The sequence below is a fragment of the Vidua macroura genome, chromosome 2, assembly GCF_024509145.1.
Source record: "Vidua macroura isolate BioBank_ID:100142 chromosome 2, ASM2450914v1, whole genome shotgun sequence".
Taxonomy (NCBI): Eukaryota; Metazoa; Chordata; class Aves; order Passeriformes; family Viduidae; genus Vidua; species Vidua macroura.
Window position 1 is genome coordinate 102734275 of NC_071572.1, and position 27982 is coordinate 102762256.

The 27982-nt window shown below is 38.3% G+C and overlaps 1 protein-coding gene across 1 annotated transcript; it reads left to right on the forward strand.

Moving 5' to 3' along the window:
• The first annotated feature begins 999 nt into the window (after positions 1–999).
• Positions 1000–26901, forward strand: SUGT1 (SGT1 homolog, MIS12 kinetochore complex assembly cochaperone). The gene is made up of 13 exons (XM_054002594.1): positions 1000–1127; positions 1208–1253; positions 4678–4768; positions 5452–5521; positions 5840–5910; positions 9976–10029; positions 11762–11778; positions 12864–12898; positions 13312–13408; positions 14411–14518; positions 24200–24290; positions 25591–25772; positions 26373–26901. Exons 1-13 carry the CDS (start codon positions 1084–1086, stop codon positions 26472–26474), a joined length of 1008 nt encoding a protein of 335 aa, XP_053858569.1. The 5' UTR covers positions 1000–1083; the 3' UTR covers positions 26475–26901.
• Positions 26902–27982: the final 1081 nt, after the last annotated feature.

Genomic DNA, 27982 nt, shown 5'->3' on the forward strand with positions numbered 1-27982 from the left:
AGGCTGCCTTTGGGAAGTCCTGTCCACCACTCTGTTGTCCTGAACATGGGCTGGGTGCTTGGTGCACAGCACCAGCTGACACACTGAGAGGTATTTCTGTTTTTTATTCTGATTTGCACAAAGTAGGGAGCTAGGTGGTAACCCACAAAAGGCTGGTTCTCTGGCTGGTTCACACTGGTTATAAATTTTAATAAACAAAGGCCTTCACTGGTTACAGATTATATAACTTTTTTTGTTAATTTTGTTACTCTAACCCCTATTGCTAATGGTATCATAAACTGCACCACGGGAGGTTTAGGTTGGACATTAGGAAGAATGAAGGCAAGTAGATATTGGAATGGGCTGCCCAGGGAGAGGGTGGAGTCACCGTCCCTGGAGGTGTTTAAGGAAATACTGGACTTGGCCTGGTTATCACGGTGGTGTTCAGTTAGCGGCTGGATTCGATGATCATTTCCAACCAAACTGATTCTGCGATCTCTTGCTTCTCACGCCTGCGGTCGCAGTTCTTCCCTCCCTCTGAGCCTGGGGTCCGCTTCGAGGAGGCGGTCAGGGAGTCAGTGGTCCCGATGTCCCGCTGCCGCAGTGACCTTTCCCCCAGTTACTGCCCAGTCCTGCCGACTTCACTCCTGGCGGCTCCCGTCCGGACAGCCAATTCCTCCGGTGATTGTCTTCCCTTTGCCTTTAAAACGAAAGATCCGCCACGCGTACGATGCTCACAACGCAACTGCGCAACTACTTAATCATCACTGGTCCGGCTACAGCTACCGGTTAACAACTGAAAAAAAAAACCAAAAACCTGCAGATTGCGATACAACTGTTTAGCAGCTCAGAGCCCGAGGGGCCGAGCTTCCCCGCGGCCGGCGGGCGCTGCGGGGCAGGAAGGGGCGGTGGGAAGGGGAAGGGGCGGTGGGAAGGGCGGGCAGGGCCGCTGCGCTCCGCCGGCGCCTCCGCTCGGGGCGGGGCGGGGCCCGCGCGGCCGCTCCCCCGCGCCTCCCGGCAGCCCTCGCGCGGCGCGGCCTTGCGCGGTGCGGGCGGCGCGGGCGCCTCGGCGGCTCCAGAAGTTTCCTGGGGGCGACGGGCGGCATGGAGGAGGAGGCGGGAGCGGCATCGGGAGCGGCCCCGCCGCGGTGAGCGCCCTCCCCGGCCCTGCCTCCCCCGCGGCCCCGCCGCCCGCCCGCCCGCTGACGGCGTTGTGTTTCCTTGGCAGGTTCTCGGACGCGGACGTCGACCGGGACCCGGGGGCGGCGGCGCAGGTGAGGGCCGGGCCGAGCCGGGCCGGGGGCGGGCGGGGGTCCCCGGGAGCCTGGCTCAGGTGAGGTCGGGCCGCAGGGGAGCCCGGCGCAGACCTGGCACGGTACTCGTTCTGCCTGTGTGGCAGAAAAGGGTTTGGGGGGGGGGGAAAGCAAAACAAACCAACTTTCTCTTCCGTGTAGGTAGATGGTAGTTCACACAACTAAATCCATTAAGATTTTGGAGTATAAAACCCCCAAGCTTATTGAAGAGAAGTATTTCATCTTATTTTTATTCTGCCCTGGGCTGTTTTTTTTTCCACGCCCTATATTTTGTGGGCACCACGACTGATCTTCCTTTCATCTCCATAGAAAATAATTTTTATGTCGTGAGAACGATCACTCACTGAAACACCCTCCCCGCGGACGTGGTAGAGTCCCCATCCCTGGAGGTTTTCAAGACTCGAATGGGCAGGTTGCTAGATACTCTCATCTAGGCAGGCTTTCCCATGAAAGGTTAGATGAGATGATCCTTTGAGGTCCCTTCCAACCTGGCCTGTTCTATGTCTTCATCATTTAATATGTTTTAATGTATTTTCTAAGGTAATTTTTACTTAAAACAGATGGTTGATGAGAAGACAGAACTGGAGGGTGGCGAAGTATTTCTATTTAACTGTTTGGGAGGGGAGAGGATGGAAATGGTTAGTACTGCTTGAAGACAGTGGGTGGTAGAACCATTAAATGATACTAAATTATCTTTCCACAAAGAAAATGGTGAAGCTAAATTTTTCAGTTCTTCGGGGTTTAGGCTGTAACTTGTAGAAGTTTATCAAAAGATAAATTACATTTAAAAACCAGTTTGGAATAGCCAAATCTGTATGGCATAACAAAACTAATTCAAGATCTAAAAAAAGTGTGAGTTTCACATTTTGTAGTTAAAAAAAAAACACCAGGAAGCAAACCAAGAATCCCTGACACCAGAAGGTCTTCAGAAGTATTAAGGAATACTGTCAGAATGTATTTTTATATTTTTTTTCCTGGATTAACATAGTTGTATTGCTTTTCTAGCTTATATTTCAGTTCTTTGTGCATTCAGTGCTTCAGAACATTATGTAACACATTCTATAGGCATTATTTAATACCTGACACAGTAACACTGGTGTCAGTTGTTAGGCCTTGTTTTCAAATCCATGGATTGAGTAGGCAGACTGTGCTTGGTGGTCTCTGAACTGGGAAGTGCCACAGCTCAGAGTAGCATTTTCCTGACTTAGAAGGTCTCCAGGTGCTACACTGTGCTTGCATGGTCTTTTGTGTGATCTCTGTGTTCATGTGCTTAATATTTTCAATCTGGGGATGATTCTGTAGAAGTGGTGCTGTGTAATGCTTTCGTACCTGGCTGGGCTTCTGTCCAGTTGGCCTGGCATTTCTGCACTGTGTCCTTGGGATTCTTGATTGCTTTAATTCCTGGAGATTGTGCTTTGGGTTGCTGCACTTGGATCTGATGCAATTGAAAGATCATCATCTATCTTCTAATACTGTCTGAATGACAAAGCTGTGAACTCAGGAATGACTTCTCATTTTAAGTTGAAAATATAAGCTACTATGTGGAGACAGAAGGTACCTTTAATTCATGCAAACTCTTTACCGAATTTTCCAGTGTATTTGCAAACAGATCTGCAATTTGGTCACATGGTAAGGGCCTTTAGAGTCAAAATATGCAGAAAGCACATACTTGTGTGTGAGGACGAAGTCTAAGCTTGTTCTAAGTAACTGTTGCTGATGTCCATAGTCTGGAGTTCCCAGTGCTAGTCCAGCATTACTTGGCTTCTCAAATAGCTTACAGGAGTTACTTGCTCTGTGTGTGCCTGGATGAGATGTGGTAACTTACTGATAAAAAGCACACAAAGAGAGAAGTTTTACACTGTTGAAAATGCCTGGCTTTGCTTTGCTTTCCTGGGGTGAGGTTTAGTTTTGTAGGAGGGTCCATTTATGTGTTGCTGACTCTAATCAGTGCATCCATCATCAGCATAAATCACAGGAAATAATGTTTGGGGGGAGAGGTGATCTGTCAAAGCAGTGCCTCTGCACCTGAATGTGCTTGTGATGTTCAGTGTCAGAGTCAGACCCTGCTTGTTTCGAATGTCAGAAGTGCTTCACCTCTCTGCATAATATGAACCAATTTGAATATGTGCATTGCCTCACATCCCTGCCATGTGGAATACCTGTAGCCATGAGAATTTCCATAATGACAGCTGCTTTTGAATGACTTTAAATCTCAGGAAGGCATCGGTACAAGTGGATCGAGTTACTGCTGCCTACTGCCTACCCCTTTCTTCAGAGACCCCCAAGGATTTAGATTTATGTGCTGTACCTCTACAGAGGTGTGTGTATCTTGCATAGTTAGAACTCGTGCCACTGCTAGAAGAAGCTGTTCTGGCCACATAAGTCCTAGGTGGCATAAACACTTAATGTGACATCTGTTAGAAAAAGACACTGGTCTGAATTAGAGCTAAGGCAAGTCCTCCTTCCCTTCTTTTTTCTCTGTCTTGGTGGTATAGAGTTTTGGCAGTTGTTCTGTACAAATATTTCTGCAGGTTTAAAGCTTCTATCTTAGCTATGTTCATGCTTGCTAGATTCCAGGTGGAAGTCTGAGTAGAAGTCAGCTTAGCAAACAGAATTACTGTACTACAGCAATGTACTGTAGTTGATTTTGGAAGACTGGCTTCTAGCAAAGGGAAGAACTTCTCTCACCAGTAAGGAGAGAATTGGAGATGCTCTTTCCAGCTGTGTGCTTCAAGTTGCTGTGATTTTATTCTGTGGGCAAACCCATGAACTTTTCTCAGAGAGAGCAATGTGTTACTATTTCAGTCCATATATCCTGTGATTCCCTTAACAAAGGACTACTTTATGCTATTTCCATTGTTCAATAATACCTCCTCTGAACCCTGTGCTCCATAAATCTTTCGTTCTTCTGCTTTTGTGCTCAGCATAAATTGAAACAATCTCTTATGCACTATAATACGTGTTACGTGGTATTTCATAGCATCTTATCTCCACACAACTGTTCTGACACACTGTGCATTGACTTCCAAATTCCTAGTACTGCACTGCTCTCTCAAATCCAGCAGACCTGTGTATAAGTATGCTGAGAATTGTAGGAAGGTTTTTGGAACAGAGAGGATTATCTGTTAGACTTCATGTTTAGAGCATTTGAAATCCCATTTCCTTCACAGTAAGAAACAGTCTCTTGAATTTGGTATAATTGGCAGGTTCCTTGTACTTGAGGCTCTGATGATTAGCTTTGTGCTAGAGAGCTAAGCAACAGGTAAACAGAAATGCCAGTTAGGGTTTTGTCTTCTGAAATGTCTCTTAGTTGACAGAGTTTGATACCGTGTTTTTATGAGGATTTCTGAAGTACTATTTCATTTTTTTAAATGTGTGTTTACAGGAACTGACAACAGCTTTGGAAAAGAATCCAGATGATGCTGAATGTTATTGTCAACGAGCTTATGCTCATATTCTGCTACAGAAATATGCTGGTAACATCTTCAGTCTAAGAATCCTTTTACAAGTGTATCATAACACATGTTTTACAGGAGATGTCTTCAATCTGAAGCCAAATACAGTAATGAGAGAGTGTGTTGTCTGTAATTTAATATGCTGGTTTTGGTGTTTGTACATAATCTTGTCATTTTCTTAGATTGTTTTGTTACAGCAAAACTTTCAGTGAAATGGGTTTTCTAGAGTTCCAGCTTTCTATTTGATTCCAGTCTAGTATTATATTGGCAGCTTTTTATAAGTAGACTTCTTAGGCAGATTTTGAGATTTTTGCATCATGTCTTCCATAGTTGTGTTCTTGGTAGAGACTGAATCCTGTCGTGGTAGGAATGTGATAAGTGAACAATGCCTGGGAAAAAGATTGAATAAGATCTGGTTTATTTTTTCTTTCCAGTAAAAACCAAGCAAACAGATTCACACTTCAGATCTAAGCAGAGTATTTTGCTAAATGAAAGTCATGCAACATCTTACATAACAGCTCTGCAGCTCTGTGAGGGATTCATGTGTAGCACTTATGGCTAGACTTAATTCAGACAGTGTGATTTGTGTGCAAGCTAAGAAAGATAACATAGTTCATCCTAGAAAAATTTCACTACTTAAAGACTTAACAGTTCACTGCTTTTTATAACATTATGTTTCTCAACTTTAAACTGACTTTCAACAGATGCAGTTGCAGATGCAAAAAAGTCTCTAGAACTCAACCCAAATAATGCTGTAGCACTCCTTAGAAAAGGGTATGTATCATTTATGGTACTTTGGGAATATTGTGCTAATCTCTAGGTCAATACTAGAGTTTGGATTATGGTTCTGTGCACACTTTTTACAACATTGAGAATGAATAAATTTAAAGCCATGCTGCTTGCAACCCATTTGTAACAAAGCCATTTAGTTTGGGGTGATTATTGTAATGCCCTTGCCATTTCAAAAACACACCTTTTGGTTAATTTAAATTCTTACACGTCCTTTTAGCCAATACAGCGTGTTATCTACGGAATGTGGACTACACTGAAAAGTAATCACTGTTTTCTTGTGTTTCTCTTTATTTGTGTCAGGTTAGGTGAATATCATATCAAAAACTATGCATCTGCTTTAGAGTCTTTCAGAGAGGGACAGAGGCTGGACAGTAAGTATTAAAGTTTCTTGTGTGTATTATGTTAAAGTAATGGGTAATGTGTTAGATTAAAATGGAGACCAAAGTTGGTTTTTTTTAAGGCTAATCTCTTGGGTCCCTAACATCAGCTGACTTTTGAGAACCTTTCAGTAGTCACTGCATGAAAGTGTTAAACTGTTTAAAAATGTGTATCAAAGTTCTTAGCAATTAGTAGCTGATTTATTTTTTTCTTTATAAATGTTTTCCTGCTTCCTGGGGGTCTTGAAGATAAATAGTAGCAATGTTGTAGTGTTAAGTGTCATAGAAAATTTTTTTAATAGAGCAGGCTCTTTACATGTAGCTGGAATTTCTTCTTAAACGGTTTGATCAGTGTTTAGAAACAATGTGCAACTTGGTGGGTATTCAAACTGACAAAGTTACCTTACATTACATACCTTACAATTTACCTGTTTACCTGTAAAGTTTACCTTACATTACATACCACTTAATTACAGAACCATATTTATTATATCTGTCTTTTCGTCTTACAGTGTATTGGCTTTCTGGCTGGACTTGGGTATTTTTTAGTCTGGGAACACTTAGAACTTTTTTAAAACCTGACTTTATTCAATAAGCACGAAAGGAGTAGTTAAAAACAGAAAGCTTTGGTAGAACACATTAGGAAGCACAAAACAAAGCCATTGCAAGATGGTTGTGACCCTTTTCCCTTCTCTTCTATCCCCCATTATAAATAAAACTTCATCCTCTCTTCCAAACAGCAAGAAATGACGGTAAAAAAAAGCACCTTGAAAGTTTATGCAGACCAAAGTGTGCTAATCTAATAAGAATTGTCATGGTCTTAGATCTGTTCAGTTTGTTGTCTTATCTGTAATAGCAGTGGCTGGGACATCTAGGCTTAGCAAAAATATAATTACTTTGCATCTCCCAAATAAATTATCTAATCCTCTGATTTAAAAGTTGAGTTTCATGGAAGTGTAAGCTTATGCTTAATTCTAAGTGATCATGCTCCTTATTACTATTGTGCTTATTTAGCCTCTTCTTTCAGTGCATTAAGTCTGCAGAAAGCTAGTCTTTTTAAAGTCTTTCGTCCTGGATGAATGTGTTTAAATGGCCCAACAAAGGGTCTGAGTGCTGAAGCCATCAAAAGTGAAGTGGCAGAGCAGTGTTGGGCCAGTGGTAGAAGGGAGATGTTGTGAAATTGCAGCAACTCACAGCTGTCAGTTTAGGCTGCCCTGGAACAGGGGTTGAAAATAAGAAGTTTCATGAAGCTCTTTCTATATTGGTAGTTTGGATAACTAGGTGGTCTCCATTAATTTTACAGTAGAGGGACAGGTTTGTCTTTGCATTCTAGTTGAGTTCTCTATTTTGTAACTTTCCATGAAAGGAAGAGATTCCTTCCACTGACGTGTGTTGCTTTCCTTACTTGGTAGGTAACTTTTTGTACATCTCCAAGCTCATCACTGCTGAATTTAATTGAATGTCTAACCTTTATTTTTCATACTCTTGCCCTACCCCAGAGAGCCAGTATCAGTTTGAGGTTTTTCATGTGCATGAATAACCTCACATTCTATTGATGTTGTAGAGTACAACACAGAGCTGCAGATATCGTTTTAGATAAGTCAGTGAATACCAGGGTCCTCTTTGCTCATTCAGAATCCCTGAAATACAACACATTTTCCTGTGTTGAATTGCTTCATTTCTACCTGTTTGAATTTAATTTGCTGTTTTGCTGCTTGCTCAGTTGAAGAGTTTCTGAAGCTTCCTAGCGCTTCCTGATTACTCTCTTATCTGGAGATACTTTCTGCTGCACTTCCTCTATGTCATTACAAAATTCTGTAGCCTGCTGTGAGATGTGGAGTCTCCTGGAGGCTTTTTTAAAATTACAGACTTAGTTGATTCTCTTTCATATATTAGCTAATTTGCTGGCAAGTTTGTGTCAGTAACAGAATTTACCTTTATGGAATGTTTCCTGGATCCCAGGTGAAAACAATTGTGAGCATAGGCATTTTTGCAACACAATTAACTTCCAGTTAAATGCAGGTAATGCAAAATGAACAAAGCACAGAGAGAAAATTTGCGACATATGCGAAGCAGGTGATGAGAGACTTCAGCTGTTGCTGCCTTGGGAAGAGCTGCTGTGGTGGAGAATTCTTTGCTGGCAAAGCTGGTTTCTTTGCCACACGAGTGGGCAGAAGTAGATGAATACACATTTCTGTTCTTTGCTAATGTAAGGGCTGTTTTAAATCTCAATCTGGAATGCTGATACGGATGAGCTTCCTACTTGTGCTCATCACTGGTAGGACTGAAAGGCCCAGGGTACCACAGCAGCCTTCCCATTATCCACATACAAGGATATCAAAGTAGGACTTATTGTGATGAGGTGTGGAATGTACAATGTTTCTTTATTTTATGAAATAACATTAGAAAGCAATACTCCTTTCATTCAACCATGCGATGCATGCAGATTTTTACAGTTCCTATAGCCTTAGCTGGAGAATGAATGTAATCTGGTACTCTTCATTATGCTATGTGGATTTAGGACAATTATTCTCTAATTCTTTGGGTTTTTTTGCTGTGACCACTGAATTAATTTAGTAAAGCTGGAATCTGGCAAATTTTTAAAGAAACTTCTTACTTTCTTGTATTCTAAGAGTTAGTAGATTTTAGTCAGTGAAGACCCAGGAAGGTTTTCTGAACTACAGTTTTTAGTAGAAATAAGTTATTTGGGAGGATAATACAATTTTAGAGAACAAAATTAATTTGCCTCAAATTATAAAATGTACCAGGATGCAGGGAAAGAGTGTGATCTTCTATAAAAATAGGGAAGTTAACTTCTTTTTAGGTTTGTATTGCATAGCAATCTAGCCATAGGCCATGGTTAAAAAGAGAATTTCTCACCTGCTGAGGGAGGCTGGATCAGTGGAGATTTTGCTTAGACTGCAAAGCTTGGAAGTCTTTTTAGGTTGCAGTGCGAAGTTTTGAAAATATTGATTAATTTAGGTTTCAGGGGAGCTCTGGAATTCATATAATTCTGTGCTCTGACCAAAAGTAAATTTTAATTTTGAACTTGCATGTGTTTGCTTGGAACTTTTGACTATTGTTTTCCAAGTATCTCCAAGACTGAAGATTCCACAGTCTCTTTGGGCAGGGTGCTTCAGGGATTGCCCATTCTTTTGGTAAAAATTTTAGATAACTCTTAAGATATCTGGTCATGTGGCAGAAGAAAAGTGGAGATGAAGTGGTTTGGGGAGTGGGGTAGCAATTTTATGACCTAAGGTGTGCCTCAGAATTGATGTTCCTTTTATATTTGGAGGGTTGGGGTACATTGTATAGCTGCAGTGGAGTCAGACTTGGTGTTACGTGTGTGTCTGCTGGGAACTTTTGTCGAGGTTCTTCATGTCCTTTGCCTCATAGTTAACAATGTGAATTCACTTATAAAATGAGAAAGTTCAGCTATTCGTAGTAGTTGGTCAGTATTGTTGCTACTTTTTTACTTTCTTCACGGTGGAAGATTTTTTTGGGAATATTGTTGAAATAAGGTGGTTGCTCTCTTGCTATACTATCATCTTTTTAGCTATTTTCCAGTGGATTAATTTTTATCTGGGAGATTTGCTTCCGAGAGATGTTTGTCAAAAGCTGCACAACTTTGGGTTGTCCACACAACAAACCATCTCTCCTGACATTTCTCTGGAGAGGAAGCGTGTGACTGTTTGAAAAAGTAATCTAAAGAAAAATGGAAAAATGTCTAAAACTGTACTTCTTGCTTTCTAAACAGCTACACAGGAGTTGAACAGACTGGAAAGCAATAGCATATTTCTGTCAGACAAAATCTAGTCTCCTACAGATTAATTAGAATTTAATGAAATATAGCACATAGTGGAGTTGTACAAAAATACTTAAAGCCTAAGTGAGATGACAGAGCTTACAAGAAGGTTATAGGAAATAACACCCTTTTTAGTAAATTGATACAAGTTTGGGATGGATTTGTTCCAGTTGGCAACTGAGAGGACTTTTTCTTCATGCAATACGTGTAATGCTTGAAAGAGTTTTAATATTAGTGTGTTTGATCTCTTCTAGATGTAGATGATACCTTTACTATTTGGATTAAAAGATGTGAAGAAACACTAAATGGTAAGAAAAGACATGTTTACTTAGTGAGGGATTTGTTATGCTCTGTGCTTGGAAGCTGTGTTATGTTTTTCAAAGATTCACTGCTTTCCTCTTATTTAGAACAAAATAATTTGTTCTAAAAGAAAAATCTTTTTTAGAAGTCATATTTTTCTATCTCTTGTTTCTCTTGCAGTAAACACCCTTCCCACTCATATGCTTCATTCAGATTTATAGGAAGATTTATATTGGGATTTTAGTGTAATAATTAGCTGTGCCAGGAGAGTACCTATTTAAAAATCAGACAATCATAATGAATTTTAACTTATTTTCATACACAACTGTGAACTAATTTTAACTGTAGAAGTGTGTGTCAGCTTGCTATCTAAAGCCTACATCAAAATAAGTTTTCAAGTCTTGCAGAAGATAAAGTTGGAAAGAGGTAGAAATTTGGAGATTTTACTGCTTGATTCCATGTGGAAAGTACCATAGGTGCTAATGGCTGTTCTGGTGACCTACCCATGGTAGTCACCGAGTGAGTGTAAGCATAGTTTTCTTTCATACCTTCCTACAGACAGACAGCCCTGACAATTAACTCAGAGCTTAGGCTGCCTGGGAATTCTAATGAAGGAGAGCAGAGCAGAATAACTCGTGTAGTTTTTTTCCTCTGCCTGTTGTGACTTTCCCTCCTCTCTGTGCTGCACACAGGAGAATGGGACAGTAGAACAAGTTTGTGTCAATGTGTTGACTAAAAACCATACAGAGGAGAGCCCTTTTGTGTTGTATAGTGATGAACAGATTTCTGCTTTGTGAGACATTTTTTGCTAGGTTTAATTTTATTTGGAGGAATTAGGTAAGTGATTGGCATGTATGGTCTTTTTTGCAAAGAATTACTTTGGGTGATAATTTCTTCTGAAAGAGGTTATAATATTCTTTTTTCTTTTAATGTCATATTTAAATTTTGCAGTGTTTTGTTTTATCTTGTATATTCATTGTCTTGTCTTTCTTGAATCATTTTATTAATTTTTTGATACATCAGCAAAACAAAGCAAACAAACCAATAAAGACAATAACAAAGCAATAACTCTGATTTCATCATTGCAGCTTAATTTTTTTTTTCTTTTTGTCAGTGTGCATTATAAAGAAGCAAAGGGAAAGTTTGTTTCTTTTCAAACATCTTTGATCTGAAATACTTCAGAAAAAAATACTTAGAGGGGATACTGAACTATAGTTTAGATGCAAATACTACAGTATATTTAGGGTCATGTGAGTGAATTTCTCTGCCAAATTTCCATCTCATTCCCCAGTGGGGTTTCTCTAGCATGAGATAAAAATGTGATGAGAGCTTTGTGCTATTCCTGGGGATGGATGGATGATAAACCTAGTGCAGACTCCCAGAAAGTGATTTTTTTAAACTTTTTTTTCTTGTGATGTTGGATTCATTAAAAAAGGCCCGTATCCATTTCAGGTAAGCAAGGGAATGTAATGGAAAGATTATTGATTCAGCAAATCAGAACATGCTTTATATTAGAGTTGTTGGTTTGCACAAATTGCTGGTTGAAGTCTGATTAAAAAGTAGTGTGTTGTGATAGCAAAATACTAGAGATAGAACTGACGTGTTTCTACCTCCTCTGCTGTTGAGACTGGAGTGAATGCAGGATGTCTGGAGTAACTGAAGCAAGCCAGGGTAAAATTGTGCCTTGTAAGTTCAATGTGTCTTTTTTCTGAAAATACATTCTTTTTTTTTCCCCCCCAGCATCACAGACTGATTTGGTAAGATGTTTTCCTTAATGTTTTTACTATTTTGACTTTTTTGTTATGCTATAGTATATTTTCTGCTTCAGTGGCTTCACTTCCAAGCTTTAAAAAGAATCTTTCATATTGCATGTAATTCTGAAGTATTTAACTGTTTTCTGAACATGAGTGCGTTTGAGACCAAGGCTGCAAAATTTGAACCCTGAAAACTTTTAGGAATGGTTAACAAATCTGGCAATTATTGTGCATTCATTGAGGTAAAATTTAACTTTCTGGCTCGTGGTCTGCAGCCTAATTTACAAATTAACCAATTGTGGTTAATTGTGTTGTCACTACTAACTTGATTTGATCTGTTAGGAAGTAACTTTTTTTTTTTCCAGAAGCTTGCAAGTGGTTTGTGTAGACATTTTTTCCGTTATAACTTTCTCAACTTTCCGTTTCCTTTTTTTTTTTTAATTGGAAGTCTTCATAAGAAATCTTGAAATTGACCTCTCCTTCTGGTTTTTTTTTTTGGTTTTTTTTTTGTTTTGTTTTGTTTTGGTTTTTTTTGTTTTTTTTTTTTTTTTTTTTTTTTTTTTTGTTTTTTTTTTTGTTTTGTTTTGTTTTTTGGTGTTTTTTTTTTGTTTTTTTTTTTTTTCTTCTTGGGACAATAAAAAAAGGCGGGGGAGGGCTTTGCATTGGATATTCTGCTCCCTCTTTTATGTTTAAAAGTTGAAACTTGAGTTCTGGGACCTATTTCAGGTTTCCTTCATGGTTTATAGATCAGGAGCATAGTCACTAGATGTTTTCCAAGTATACATCTTATACAGGAAGAAATGAGTTTAAGTTGAACTTAATTCTATTTATAAAATATATTCAAATTACAGACAAACACATTTAATGTAAATTGAAACTTTTTAATTTGTAATCTGCCATAAATGACTAAACAGTGAAGAACTTCACCTGTAAATTAATGTTCACACATAAATCAGGGAAGGGGACCATCTGGAATCAAGAAAAGGGGAGTAATTGGTGATGATGATTTGTGCCTTGAAAACTACTTCATGGTATATTTTCACTTACATTGATGTAACTTTCTTTCCACTTGAATGTGCTTCAACTAGAATACACAGCAGCAGCCTCTGCCACCAAAGATCAAGTAAGTTGACTTTAGCTTTACTGTGAAATTTAAAGTAATTGGCATATCTGCATTTCAGCTTGGGAATTGGAGAAGCAGTATAATGACTGTAAGAGATTTTTTGGGGTAACTTCTGAAATGTGGCAGTCCAAGTGAAGTGTTTCTCAGTGCCATAATTTTTGTCCAGACTGGTACTTTCAGGAGGTTAAACCTAACCAGGAGAGAGGGGAATAGCATCAGCATTCCAGCTTCTATTTTCTCATTTTCGTGCTGAGCTTAATTCAAAGCCTGTTCCATTGTGCCTGGTATAGGTAATGTTTTTGAGATACATTAAAGATTCTGAACTAAGTGAATGGTTTAGGAAAGTGATCTAATTTTATATGCGATGTGATCTGAAACAATAAATTGTTCCTTCTTTTTTTTCTTTTTTAAAGATATGACTGGTACCAAACAGAATCTCAAGTAATAGTGACCATAATGATCAAGAATGCACAGAAGGATGATGTCAGTGTGCAGTTTTTGGAGAGAAAGGTGATTTGCATTGGTTATTGGTACTCATCCCTCAATTCCCTGAGATGCAGTAGTCAAGCCAGTGAACATTATATGCTGCAGTAGGACAAAAAGAACGGGCTGGGAGCTGTTCTGCCTGAGATTCTCTTCTGTACAGTTGTGCTGCATATGCGTGTCTGCCCAGTCAGGTGATTTGGGATTGGTTGCCACAGCAGTGTCCATAGGACTTAAACACAAGCAGTATGAGGTATGCATGCTGCAAGGGAACATCTGGGTTTCAGCTGCCTGTGTGGAGGGATGGGGGAAGAACTGATCTGGATTTAAACATTAGACTATACATGCATCTGCAGCAGGACCCGGCAGAAACAAGGTATTCTCAAAATAGGTATGAATTAGTAATACTTTGCTCTAGGACAGTTATAGAAATAGACTGAATATTGGTGGGTGGGTTTTTCTTCCTTTTGGCACCACTAAAATCATGGCAGCAAAATATATTTTTTAAGGAAATACAGTAATCCCTTTAATGAGGTATCATATGTTGTACCAATTAATTTCATATTTAATTTAGCTGACAATGTTGAAGAGTTGGGTTCTTATTCTCAACTAACTTGATACTTCATGAAATACCAGAAGTACTTGGTTATTATTATCTGCTTTAGGTTGTTAAAATAGCCTGAGCACTTGCTCTGTAGTTTGCTTATGTTAGAAGAAAAGCTGCAGATTGTTTTCATGTTCCATTATTAATATGTTGATACTCCATTTGTTGTATAATTCCTTCCCTAAAGATTTAAGATCCAGCTGACAGGATAGTAGGATTTTGAGTACATGTAGCAAGAACTGCAATCTTCTGTTCATTTTCTAGTGTATCTTAGAAACATCTTGTCCAATAATGCAGTAGTGTAATGCCATGGTCTGAAATGATATTAATTTAATTACTTCATCTCTGTGTGAAATGACTGTCCTTTACTTGAAAATTGAGCTGCTGTTAAAGATGACCAGAGATGTGTTTTCAACTTTTAATAGATGAATGCTTCAGTGAGACTTCCATCAGGTGAAGACTTCAACTTAAAGCTTGATCTTCTTCATTCTATAGTGCCAGAGCAAAGTACATTTAAAGTGCTTTCAACAAAGGTAAGCATTTTAAAATGTAAAGTTTCTTTCACTGTTGCAATCCTGAAGATTGTTCTGTTCTATTCTGTTCTATTGTCTTGTCTCTCTGCAACAGTCATAATATCTTGCTTTTCATGTAGAAGTGCTTTTTCTTCAAGGGGGGAAACTTTCTAAACTTGTGCAAATATCAGAAATAGTAATATTATGGTGCTTATTGAAGTTCAAATGAAAGAGTTATGTTGACGATTCTTTCACTTGTTGCTAGAGAAAGAAGACACTGATTTTCACTATTGAAATTCAGGTATTAGGAAAGCATAATCACCCGTTTACAAAAGTTTCAGGAGCCAGTCTTGCCTGATGAAGCATTGTTATCTTTGTGTGCCCAAGAAATAAAAGTCAGTCTTGGAAGATTTCATTGAAATTGTTCTCTATCCTTTCATAGCTTCTTGCTGGTGAAGGTTAACCATGTGATTACTGTCTGTTAACCATGTGATAAACTGGCTTTTCAAGAGAGTGTATTCCAGGCTTTCCTGGAAATAGTGCATGCCTGGAGGCACTTGAAAATGGCATGGTGTGAGAGAAGGCTTTTTGTCTCAGCATTTTGCTTCTTTTATATTACGAATATAGAAAAATAAGAAACAGTGGTCTGGCATAGCATTTCTTGTTGGCATAATGGATAGACAGACATACTTTGTCTACAGAGCCAAGCCTCAATCCCCAGTGCTGGAATATGATGTTGATTCTTCTCTTGTATTTCAGCAGTGGTTCTGCAGAGCTTATGGAAATTCTCTTGTGTACTCATGTTCCACTTTACCTGTTCTATTCTCAGAAAGGTACCTATAATAATTCTTGCATCATTTCATGGAAGAGGGACTAAAGGATGGCATGAGAGGATTGCCACAGGAAGTTTGTCTTGTTTTTCCACTCCCTGTACAAAGAAACCTGGGCAGGTTGTGTGATTGAGCACTTTACTTATCCCCTCCACAGTGTAGGAACTTACATGGCTCAAAGTATGTAGAAATTCTGGTAGTCCATTAGTATTTGTATAGATTTGAGTGGAATGAGGACAGACCTTGTCAGGAAGAGTAGCTGTGAGGTCCTGTTTTGTTTATGTTCTTACCTAGCTTGTGTTACACTTTTAATTGTTTTGAAGTTTACCATTACTTTCTTAGGAAACATCTACATGAACTGACTACTGTGAAATTCACTTGACTTTGTCTTTTCCACACTGCCATTTCTAGCCTGGGCTTATCTCTGAAATAATCTCTAATAGACTGCTGCCTAGTTTACTTTGAGGTTCCAAAACTGGGGTGGAAGGCTGAGTTATGTTCAGGCAGTGTCTGATCTGTAAATATTTTGCATTTATTTTCAAATGTTATTGTTCCTAAATACTTGTGAAAGACTATTTTTGAAGCAAAAGGGGTAAACACAGAAGGTGTTCTAACCATGGAAGTCAGAGCTTCAGCCAAAAAGCTTCAGCTTTTTGCAGAAAGGAGTAGTATAAAGCTGCCTGTGAGGGCATAGTGAAGGAATACAGTTTAAACCATGCCCAGCTGATTCTTGTTCTGACCACCAGATGGAGTCTGGAAGAAAAAAAAAATTAAAAGCAGCTCGATGTTAAGTATGCAATGACTTCTTTACAGGTTTAGAATATTTTTCTTAGAAAAATATGAAACCCTTTAAGGGAATGATGCAGCCTTAGTGTTTGATTACCAGAAATCCAGTTTTCTTTTCTTGGCTTTGTGTATACACTTGGCTTTTATGAGGAGCATGGCAAATAGGCAGGTAGTACTTTAAGTAAATTAATCTCACTGATTAAAACTTCTCAAACCATTTGCATATTATTTTGTACTATTTACATTAAGTCCTTTTGTAAGGACTTGGAGAGAAAGACATAATCTCATTATCAAGTACAATTGATGAACTTGTTACTATGAAATCCTAAAGAAATTGAGTTTTCATGGGATAGACACAGATCTGTTCCTGCGGATTATTAATTTTAGGTGAGAATAACTTGGTTTGTTTATACTGCTTTATTTTGTGCTGCTGCTTTGAATGTGTGAGCCATGTTGCCACTAGTGTCATAGTCATCACTGGGCAGCAAAGACTCTGGCCTTTCTTTTTCACTTATATGAGCAAATATATGAGGAAACAATGGAATGTATGAGCAGGCTGTGTGGTGAATAGTTTGGGTCCATTAACTTTGTACAACTAAAAAATTTAAGGGATAGAGAATGAAACAGCAGAACTGGCAGAGAGTAGAACAAGCCTGTGTATTTTGGAGCTAAGAGGAGCTGTAGAGGGTTTTCTCAATACTGCTTGAAATTCAGCATCACTTGACACATGCAAAGGCATGAAGGTAAAGATGCAAATTCAGGAGGAGAAAACAGCCTTAACTGTATTTGCAGAACTACAAATTCTAAAGTGACTGCAAAGAGCAGACAGAACTCACAGACTTCTGAACTGGTTCTTTCAGCGAGTGTTGACAGTGGTGAAAAATACAATTGCTAACATAAGGATTGTTTCTTTCCCAACAAGGAAATTAAAATTATACCTTTGTATCAATCCATGCTGTGTCACGCTCTGAGATACAATGTCTGTTTGGAAAAAAACAGGACTTGCAAGTGTTACAAAGGTAGCATAGATAGATGTTTTGAGCTGTTTCAATAGTTTCTGTGTGAGCAAAAATAAATTAGTGTTTGTCATCTGAAGACTTTGACTTCAAGCTGTGAACTAGAAGATGTAAAATATTTGAATGCCAGCTCAAGAACAGCGTAATTTTGAGATAAAAACTGTAAATTTGTCTTCATGCATCCTCTAGTATTTTATATTCTCCAATTGTCAACTGTTTTACAGATTATACAGGCTGCCTTTAATAGTGACTGTATCTGTTATTGCCATACTTGAAACCTTTATTTTTTTTTAGCCTAATTAGAAAATTTAGTTGCTGTTCAATAGATAACACTGCTGGGAAATTGAACTTTTGAGTTGATTATGGTTCCTGCTCACATTTAGTGGCAAGTTACTTAGAGTTGCCTCTTGTTGTTCAGCATTTAATTCTGATGGCTTAAGGTCTCAGGTTAATATTTGTGTTAGAAAGTGCTGAATACCACTGAATGAACTCTTCTCTTGCAGGTACTGCTGCATCTGCATAGCATTTTGTACATTAACAGCACAGTTGATAGATCATAACTAGATTAATTGATGTTATTGATTGTACTCCTCATCTGCCAGAGGTTTCCGACTGTAGCAATCTGATCAAGCAAGAAGTAACAGCTGCTCCTAAAAGCAGTGTAGAAATTTGAGATTTGTGTCTTACAAATGGAAGCTGAAAACGGTGATGCATTCAGCGTTTCACAGGAGGAAGGCGCCTTTAGTAGTGCTGCTTGGTTTTATACTTCTATCCAGAAGAGGGAGCCAAAATGTAAAGGCTGGACCAGGTTTGCTCTTTGCAAGTTGCCTGGGTGCAGTTATTCTGTGGCTCAGTGTGCATACTGTCATCATGCTCCCTTCATAGAAGGAAAAAGGCATAAAAATTTTAAATGCGTGACTAAACATGTTTAAGAAAAAACTAGTCAATCTGTATCTGTCCAGAAAATATGTCAGGAAAGTAAAAATGTATAAATAGTGTAAGGATTTCTACTGTTATTAAACATGCACAGTCAGCCTCACTTTCTTTTCCCTCTTCTGCTCAGTCTGTCAGTCAGTGTACTTGGGATTCCAGGGGAATATTCTGCAATGTTCTCCTGAAAACTTGTGTAACATGATCAGTTTCTGTAGGTCTTCTGATGAGTTCTAGGTGGTGCTTGGGATTTTCTTCTCCTCAGACTTAGGAGAGTGAAGATGACTATGTGCTTTTAGTGCTTGTGCTTATGACCTTGAAGGAAACTTGAGGTAGTGCTTTCTGGTTTTCCCCCATCTACAGACAGAATGAGAACAATTACTGTGAGTTTTCAGTTTGTAGTGCTTTGGGCTGTTTGCAAGCAGTGACTTGCAGCAGTGTAGAGCCTTTTGAAAAAGTGGTAAAATGTGGTTTCTTTCCCCCAGAACTGTCCTTTAATTAGAGATCAAAGTTGTGCTGCAGAATGGGGAGGTGTTAGAAAGCTTCAGCCTCTTTTACAGTTGACATTTGTTGCTTAACAGAGATGTCTGATGGAGAAGCACACTCTCAGCAGCTTCATGCCAAAAATATGGTTGCATCAGTGGAATGCTGGTTTTTTTTCCTTGAACCAAATTTTTTCCTTGAACCTATTTCAGCGTTTTGATTGCAAATGCTGAAATAGCCTGTGAAGCTAACTGGAATTGATGCCTGCTGCTGAATGTAAGAGAAAAGGCAAAGAACGGAACTGTTTCACACACTCTTGGACTGTCAGAGTCTCTATTCAGAGGCAAATGTACACAAATAGATAAACAGAGGAACATATCTATTTTAACTGAAGTTGGGTCTTACCATTGCAGTCCAGTCCGTAAAAAATACTTCCCTGTTTAGGGTACTTGCATTAAATTGCTTGTAGGAACTTGAATGCAGACTTGGCTGCTCTTGAGTACTTGTTTTCACTGGAAGACTTTCATGCAGATTGATATCTCCTATGTATATTCAGCATCTTCTATAAAATATAAACTAATACTTAAGATGAATGGATAATTTTCTGAAATTTCTTGCATCTTTTAGGCAGGGCTAGTTGGAGCAGTTTTTTGCATAGACCACATAGAAACCTTCACTATGATTGGCGCGATATTTACTTATTTAACAATAAGTTTGATTTTATTTTTTTCCTTCTGTATGAATGAAGATGGATTTGAGACAGATTTAAACTTGGTAATACTCTAAGAACTATTATTTTATACACATATATAAGTCAGTGCCCATGCTTTATATAAATGCATAAAAGAAAACGATGCATAAGAGGGTTTATCTGTCTTGAGAACTATTGGAATAATGATGGTCTACATGGAGAATAAAGTGACAAATAGCTTTAGAATACCAAAATGATCTCTGTTGCTAGCTTCTCCTCTAAAAGTTAAAAATTTTGCGTTGGCTATGTAATATCAGTCAGAGGTAACTTGAACCTTTTTCCCCCAGTTCCTGATAGTACATAGCTGGCAAAGAAACCAAATAAATCCCTTCTCTGTTGCAGTATACTCCCTATAGAATAAATTTCTTAATTATCATTTGTATGTGATAACAGTGTAGAATTATTTTCATATTAATATATTTTGTTTAAAATTATGGATCAAAAATCTTGGAATTTAGCCTACAATCAATATATAAAAGGTCTTTGAATAATTAGGACACCAAAACTGTAGGCATATGTGCTTTTAGAGGCACATTTGAATAGTTCTTATCTTTTTAGAAGACTGTTCTATTTTATCCAATGAAATTCATGAGATGATCACAGAAGGACAACTCTAAACACTTAGAATTTATGACTCAGAGAAGGCAGTCAGTAGGTTCAGTAAATAACAAAGTAGTTTATTAGAAACACTGAACTCCTGTTTTCAGGTTTTTGATACAGCAGAACACCAGAACTGAAAAGGGTATTTTTGGTATGTCTTAAAATTAATGGCTGGACTGTTGTTTAAGCTTTGCCAGTTCTGACCAGAGCTTGACAGGAATTTGCCACTGGTAAATGAACTTGCCCTTACTATGGACTGTAAAATATAAAACACAGTAAAAATTAGGAAAAAAACCCCAAACCCCTTGCAGTTTGTCATTGTACACCAGAATCTCCTTTTAGGGTGGAAGATAAAAATTCTTCCCCTCTTAATGTATCTCAGTTAGACTGACACTGCCTGTCCCAGAATGTAAACTCAACTGAAATTAAGCATTGGAGGTTTCAACTTTTTAACAGTAAGTATCTACCTAGAAAATAAATGTTGGGGAACTAGTGATGATCTTTACCAAAGGGGAGGAATTATTTCTTAAAACTGGATTAAATGCTCTTTTATGCCAGTCATCCTAAAATAAGGTGGTGGTGTTTTATTTTTATGCTACCAATGAAATGGTTCAGAATAGCTTTTGAGAGTAACTGTGGTGTCTTTTCTGATAGCTAGCATTTGGATTAAACCCCAAACAAACATGTCCAAATCTCTGGTAGGCTTTAAAAAAATGACGATTTTATGTCTAGAAAACTGAGTAGAAATTTACCTGTGTCCTTTCACTGTGGGTGGTGCTTCTTCTAGACAATAAATCCCTCATTTGACCCTGTTCTCAGAGGGGTAGGTTTCTCTCAAGATGGTATTTCAAACAAGTAGTGCATGAATTACTCTCAAAATTCCATGTGTCTTTTCAATTTTGCTTTGCTCTCTTTGAATCCAAAACGCAAGGGACTTCAAAGAGAAAGTGTATTATATCTGCATTGGAATTTTTTATAGATCTGGAGCACCATGTCCCATTGTAGGCTTACTAGTGCAAGAAAGGCACTGATGTGGTGAAGCAAGGCCTAGCAGAGGGCTGCCAAGATGGTCAGGTGGCTGCATGGCTTGAGCTACAAGGAGAAGCCGACGAATTGGGCTTGTCCTTAGGTGGCATGCAGAGCATTTAATTTGCAGTTAAATTTTCCTGTCTTATATACTGAAGTTGGCACGAGGCACACAGGCATACATTTTATGAAATATAAATGTAGAATCAAAGTAGTTGGCAAAGCGTTGATGTATTTCTCTTGCCCAAGTGAATTTTTTTTCAAAGGAGAGGAAAAAGCGAACAGTACTTTTTTCCAAGATATGACACAAATGTCTGTGCTGATGTGCTACTTTTCTTTGTGATAGCTATCAATATCTGTATTAAAACCTTCATTAAAATGCATTTATTGCCATTTGTGCATGTAATTGGGACTCACAAAGTTGTTCCTTTGTAGATCAAATAGAGCTCTCAAGTTGAAGAAACATGCGCCTTCACAAGCAGAACTTTATAGCTTTATATTTTTGGAAAATGTGGTTGTGTAATGGTATGAAGTTAATGATTTTCCTAGCTTTGCTCCTGCCTGCCACTTTGCCTAATGAGTAACTTCAATTGAAGTGGATGTAGTAGACAGAGTAGAAGTTTAATCATGTCAGAAATACATTCTGTCTCAGTTCTTCAGCTGTGTGCCCTTCCATCCAGCTTGGTAGAGTTGAAATGATTTAGAGTTAAGAAATCTGCATCTTACACTGGGAATTAGTTTGTGTCATTGTCGTCTCCTTAGGGATGTTTATTGTGCAGTACTGGTTTAGGGACAGTTTTAGAGAGGAAAATGTAAGGGCTAGCAGATTAGAAAAGAAGAAGGGGGATTACTGGAGCAGCAAAACTAGTTCTTCCTTATTTTCTTCTTTATATGCATGAGCGGAGTACTGTGATGAATAGCCAAAGGACTATTACCCAATAGTCTTTATAAGGACTTGCTGAGGATTGTATTCTGAGAAGAAAAAAGTCCATGTTTAGTAGCTCACATCAAGCATTATATTGCATTAGAAGTCGTTTCTGGTGTGGATGAAATAATCTGTATTTGAGTTGCTGGAAGGTATTGGTGGAAAGCCTGAAGTATAACGGCAAGAAGAGTTAGTGAAAGAAAAAATAAACAGAGAAATTGAAGAGATATAGGGGAGAGCAGTTTCAGTATCAAGCATCTGCTTCCCTCCCGCCCCCGCCTTAAAACATGTTGGGAGATGCATTAATAAGTAGACTATAAAATCTTAACATTAGAGCCTCAACTGAAATCCACAACTCAATAGTCTCCTATAATAGGTTCAGGTTGAGAAGAGTTTATATAAGAAACAGAGGAGAGTGGTTTTAAATTAATACTCATGTTTCACTTGTAACTAATTAGTTCTTTTGTAAGTAGCTAATTAACTTAAATGTTTGGCTCAGGAGATCCAAATCCATTGGGGAAACAAAACCTGCTAGTTCTGCCACTTGTGGAACTACTTAATTGTCTTATATGTAGATATTCAAATATTTTTTGCTTCCTTAAGCTAGTAACAGAGCATTAGATTTATGAGTGTAGGTGCTAAGAAATGAACTTTAAGGTTGCAATTTTCAACATGTTTCTGAAAGAGTCCAGTGGAGGTAGCTTTACTGACTCCTTTTGGTTTACTGAAGAGTAATTCTTCTGCACAGTTTAACAGAAATCTCTGCATCCGTACAGATTGTGTTATTCATCTGGAATACAGGCCTTTTTTAGGGACGGTAGGTTGGTCATCCAGACTAACACCATTTTGATTTTATTTGCTTATTTTTGGTTCTGTAATGTTACTTTAAAAATGGATACTCTGATGCCTAACTTGTGACTTGTAAAGTGGCTGAAAATACTGAAAAATCCAACAGATGCGGGGAGTGGGAAATCAAATACATGTCGATGTTGGACTTAAAAGTTTACTGAAGCTCTCGCCTGCCTTGAAGGACGTTTTATGCCTCTTACCTTAAACTTTTTGTTGTTCTCCATACATGTTAGTGATGGAAAATAAGTACTTAAACTTATCTTGGGAATTTGTAGCTTCCTGAGGGATAAAAAAATAAAAAGAAACATTCATAGCTGAATATTGTGATTGCAAACATGGAAGCATTGAAACTTCAGTGAGCTAATTGTTTATATTTTGATAAGATACCTCAGTCTTTTGCTTACCAGTGATTGATTTGAAGAATGGATTAAGTAAAGTTCAAATTTCAGATCAACATAATGCTGTGCAATGAGCTTACTGTTTGAATCTAAGGTTAGCTTTTACAGTGGTGCTTTTGTTCTTGGGTCTGCAGGGGTCCCCAGGTTGTAGTGGCTTTAGGTGGAACTAAGAACTTGCTTCTGCTGAGCTGTTCGCAAAAAAGGAAGCACTGAAGTTTAGCAAGCACTGATTTCAGTTAATTAATAGCATCATATGAACTTTGAGACATCTCCTTAAGTGAATAGGAGTGACATTAGGCAGTCCTTGTTTTGCAGCTTTGCAACCCTGTAAGCAAAGGAGAAGGTCAATTATGGAAAAAAAACCAAAACAACATTTCAGTGTGGTTGTCTAAAGGGATTATGTGAAGTTGTGAATTGGGCATGACATGACATACTTCACTTAATTTTGTTTTTCCTATGGTAATTACAACCACATCAATTTTTAATTGCCAGTTTTGTCAATGAATACTTGACAATTTTCTCCATAGTAGTGTTTGTTCATTGAACCAAATGAATACAGCTTCTGAATTTCTCCAGTGGGAAGATCTGCATAGTCCCAGGGTGTTTCTCTGGTTTGTGCAGTACACATCAAACATGTAATTTTTTGGTAAATGAAATGTAAACTTAGATAAAGTTGGATTTTCTGGTCTTTCAAAACTGCTACGTATTAGAGCTGACTGCCAAGAAATGGATGCTTGAAAGGCAATACCTTGGACCCTGGCAGGGTAGAGACATTGGGACTGATCATTACCTTTGGGATGCCATAATTTACAAAAAGAATCAAGTGAATAGTAAGCAAAAGAAAGTTAAGTGGTCCTAAACAAAAGGGTAGAAGTCTGATACAAAAGCTGCACAGGCACATGGGAGCTTGTTTGATGTGTGACTTGAACTCCAGTAGCTTTGTCTTGTAAGGTAGGTAAATTTGGCTCTGATACAAGTTTCATATTAGAGGCTGTGTTTCTAAAACCAAATGTATGTATTTTCTTATGGCTACAGGATCCAACTACTTTGGAGCTGTTTGGCTTTGTTTGCATCTGGATTAATTCGTTCTTTGTCTTGTGTTTTGTAGGTTGAGATAAAAATGAAGAAGCCAGAGGCTGTAAGATGGGAGAAGCTGGAGGGCGAGGGAGATTCTCCTAAATTAAAACAATTTACACCAGGTTTGTTCTCTGAACTATTTAGTGTTAAATGGTTTATTTGTATTGAGTGAGTTACAGTTATTAATAATAGTTTTGCATTAAATATGTTTATAAAATCACAGCTTCATATTAGCAATGAAAAGCCTAATAGTCTTGGTTTCACTGTCAAGAATTGATAGTCTGCAAGCCATTAGTGAAACATAGGTATGAAATTTAGTCATAGCTTCTGTTAATCTGATGAATTGTTATGGGTATATATATGCTTGTCATTAATTCTGCATATCTGCTTGATTCCCCGTTTTGCAGTTCTCTACGTTACGTGTGTATATTGTGATTTAGGAATGGTACCTCCCAATTCAGTGCCCCACTGGGACTCTCCCAAAGGACACTGTCGAGGTCTCACTCGCCTTTCCCCTCCCCTTTCTCACTGCAGTGTGATGGAGTTGAGAATTGGGCACAATAGGTGAAGGGTTGAGATAAAAACAGTTTACTAGAAACAGCAATTAAATTAGAAAACAAACAGTAACAGCAACAACATTAATAACAAAAGGCTACAAAAGAGAGAGTGATTTACATGCAAAATGCACCAGTGGACCCCGGGTAACAATGACCTGAGGATGGATGGCTTCTCCCTCCCAACACCTTTTTCTTGACTGGAAGCCCTGCTCTTCTTCTGGGATGCCAGAGTCCCTTACTCCCACCCCAGCAATGATCTGCCCTGGTGTAGTGTATCTTCCTGGCCATGCCCACAGAGCTGCAGGCCCCTCCCCTCACCACTACTGCAAAAAATTAACTCTGTCCTGGCCAGACCCAGGACAGCACTTGTTATGTTACATGATCTGTTGCTTAAATAATTATTGTTTTCCTAAGTATTGGATTTTGCTTGGAGACTAACACATTGGAGTTTTTCACTACAGATAAACATTCTGTCTTTGACAGAATTTGAATTTCCTGATGTATTGATTTCAGATTTTTTTCAAATTTAGCTCAACTTATTCTATGGCTCTAGGCTGCTGTTTTGGGTTTTTTTCTGTCAGCCAGTATCCCTTTTTTATATCAATTATCTGTGTTGCTGTCGGCCAGCTTTTTTTGTGTGTGTTGGATAACAAAATCACATAACTCTTTTGACCTAAAAATAAACTTCTGCATTTCTTAGTTTCCTTTATTTTTGTTTCTGCAATGCTTATATCAGTTCAGAAGAGTCCATTTGCATTTTCATGTCCCATTATCATCTCTGATTCATCAGGTACATGTGTCTATGTTCTCTGATGCTTTCAAAGTCATGAGAAAATGCTTAGTTAACTAACACTCCTGGTTTCAGATACCCAGCACTTATACCCATCATCGTCTCACTATACAAGGAACTGGGACAAACTGGTAGTTGAAATCAAAGAAGAGGAGAAAAATGAGAAGTTAGAAGGTGACGCTGCTTTAAATAAACTCTTCCAGCAAATCTATTCAGATGGTACAGATGAAGTAAAACGTGCCATGAACAAATCATTCGTAAGTCTTCGTTCTTTTCTCTGAAGAAACCTTTTGCACACTGATACGATTTACTAAACTTTGCGTATGTTGGGAGAAGCCTCTGTTACCAAAATTTTGGGTCTGTAAATGAATAAATTTTGGCCATGGTTCTGTTGGAGATACTGATACAACTACACTCACTTAAAGCTACAGGGCTTTACTCTGATGAATGTGACTCTGTAAGTCCAAGGTTGTGCTTTGTCACTGGTCTTTTCATTTCAGTCGGTGTTATCAAAAGAGTAGAAGTTAGGCTCCTGTAGAGCTTGAAGACTTGCCAGGGGGTGAAAGGATCGAATTCCTTTTGATTGCTTGAATCTAGTTTAATTTGTAGCCATCACAGACAAAGAACGTTACTGACCCTTTAAAAGCTTCTTGTTAATGAAGCAGCATCTCACTGTATCCAGTAGTGATAAAAGTACTGCTGGGCTGGAGATGATGGAATGATGGCTCTGTTTAATTTTATTTCATAGGTACACAATTTCTGTGTAATCACTACTCTTTGATGTTTGCTGTAGGAACTGTGGCTTTTACATTTCTAGAATTCTCAGCAAACTAAACAAGCTCTCTCTCATATTGCAGATGGAGTCTGGTGGCACAGTTCTGAGCACCAACTGGTCTGATGTTGGTAAAAGGAAGGTAGAAGTAAATCCTCCTGATGACGTGGAATGGAAAAAATTCTAATCCTCTTTCTGATCTTTACCATCTATGTGTTGCCATAGTCATGTACTGACCATTATGTATGGACATAGCATTCTTGGATTCAAAGCACTGAATGTTCCCTTGAAAACAGGAATTGTCTGTACATTTTGCGTGCTTTAGAAATTCCTTCATCTGCAGATCTTAAAGATATACTCGAGTGGAACCCTATTTTTATCATCTGTCTTAATTTCTGGGAATTGAGTCCATCAGTTCAAATTTTCTACCACCTTTATCAGCTCTCCTCTTTGGGATAAGGTGATCTCTAATGGCTGGTCAGGATTATTGCCTTACACCTGGTGTTTCTGTTCAATAACTTATTAGATCTTGGCAATTTTGGGTAAAAACACTTTTCACAACAGTGTTAAAATTGTTTGCTCCTTAACTCTGCTGAATAAAACTGTAAATACAACTTTTTCTATAAGGAAACTGCTTTATTTTATTTTTAGTATTGTTTTTTGATAGGGGAATCACTTAAAGCATATAAGTAAGGATGTGAACGTACTGCTTCAAAAGAAAAGCTGGCATGTATAGGAGCAAAACGTGCATTCAGTGAAGAGGGTGAGATTACTATTCTTGATGCAGACACAAAACATCCACTTTGGAGTCCTTTCACCTCTGTGATAAGGTGAACTGTAGTCACAGTCATGGAAGATAGCAAATTTGTTGTGACTGGAAATTTTTACAGAAAAGTAGGTCCTCTGTCTACCTTCTAAATTCAAAATAAATTTATCTGGAATCAAAGCCAGCAAGCAGTTGCTTTAAGTTACGTAATTTCTGATTAATAGAAATTGTTTAAAGAACAACTTGTATGCCCTTAATTGTTTCTGTTAGTGCAGCTTTATTGTCATGATCGAATTGTAAATAACAATAGAGAAAAATAATTGAGAATCTATGTAGTGTCTGTGCTTATACTTCCTGAATACAAGTTTGCAGGGACCTAGAGATGCTCAAAAGCCATCTGGATATGCTCCTGGGCACCTGGCTCAAGATGTCCCTTCTTGAGCGAGGGGGTTGGACACGGGCACTTCCAGGGGTGCCTTCCAACCTCAGCCTTTCTGTTTCAGATTCCATAAGAGATGAGCTCAGAAGGTTGTGCTAAATGTGCCTTGTCCATGTGCCACTGTCTCTTGGGAATTCAGAGATAGCAAAATGTTCTGTCATCATAGAAATGCCATGAATTGCAAATATTGATAGCACCATGAAAGCCACTTCATTCCTTGCTAACAATTGGATGCTGTTTTAAGTTTGCTACTTTCCTGTGCTTTCCTAATTACGTAGGGTTTTCCGGACCATTTGTTATTCTGCCTGTTGTCTTTGTATTGGACGTGTTATTTTCCTACAGTGTCAGTTGGATGAGCTTGGTAAAATAGAAAGGCTGTTAGAACAGGTGTTTTTAATAGGACGAGTGAAGTCTGCAGCTGTTAGGTATTAAATGATAATTGAAAATTAAAGAGGAGGAAGGAAGGATATATTCTGTTCCTCTTGAGGAA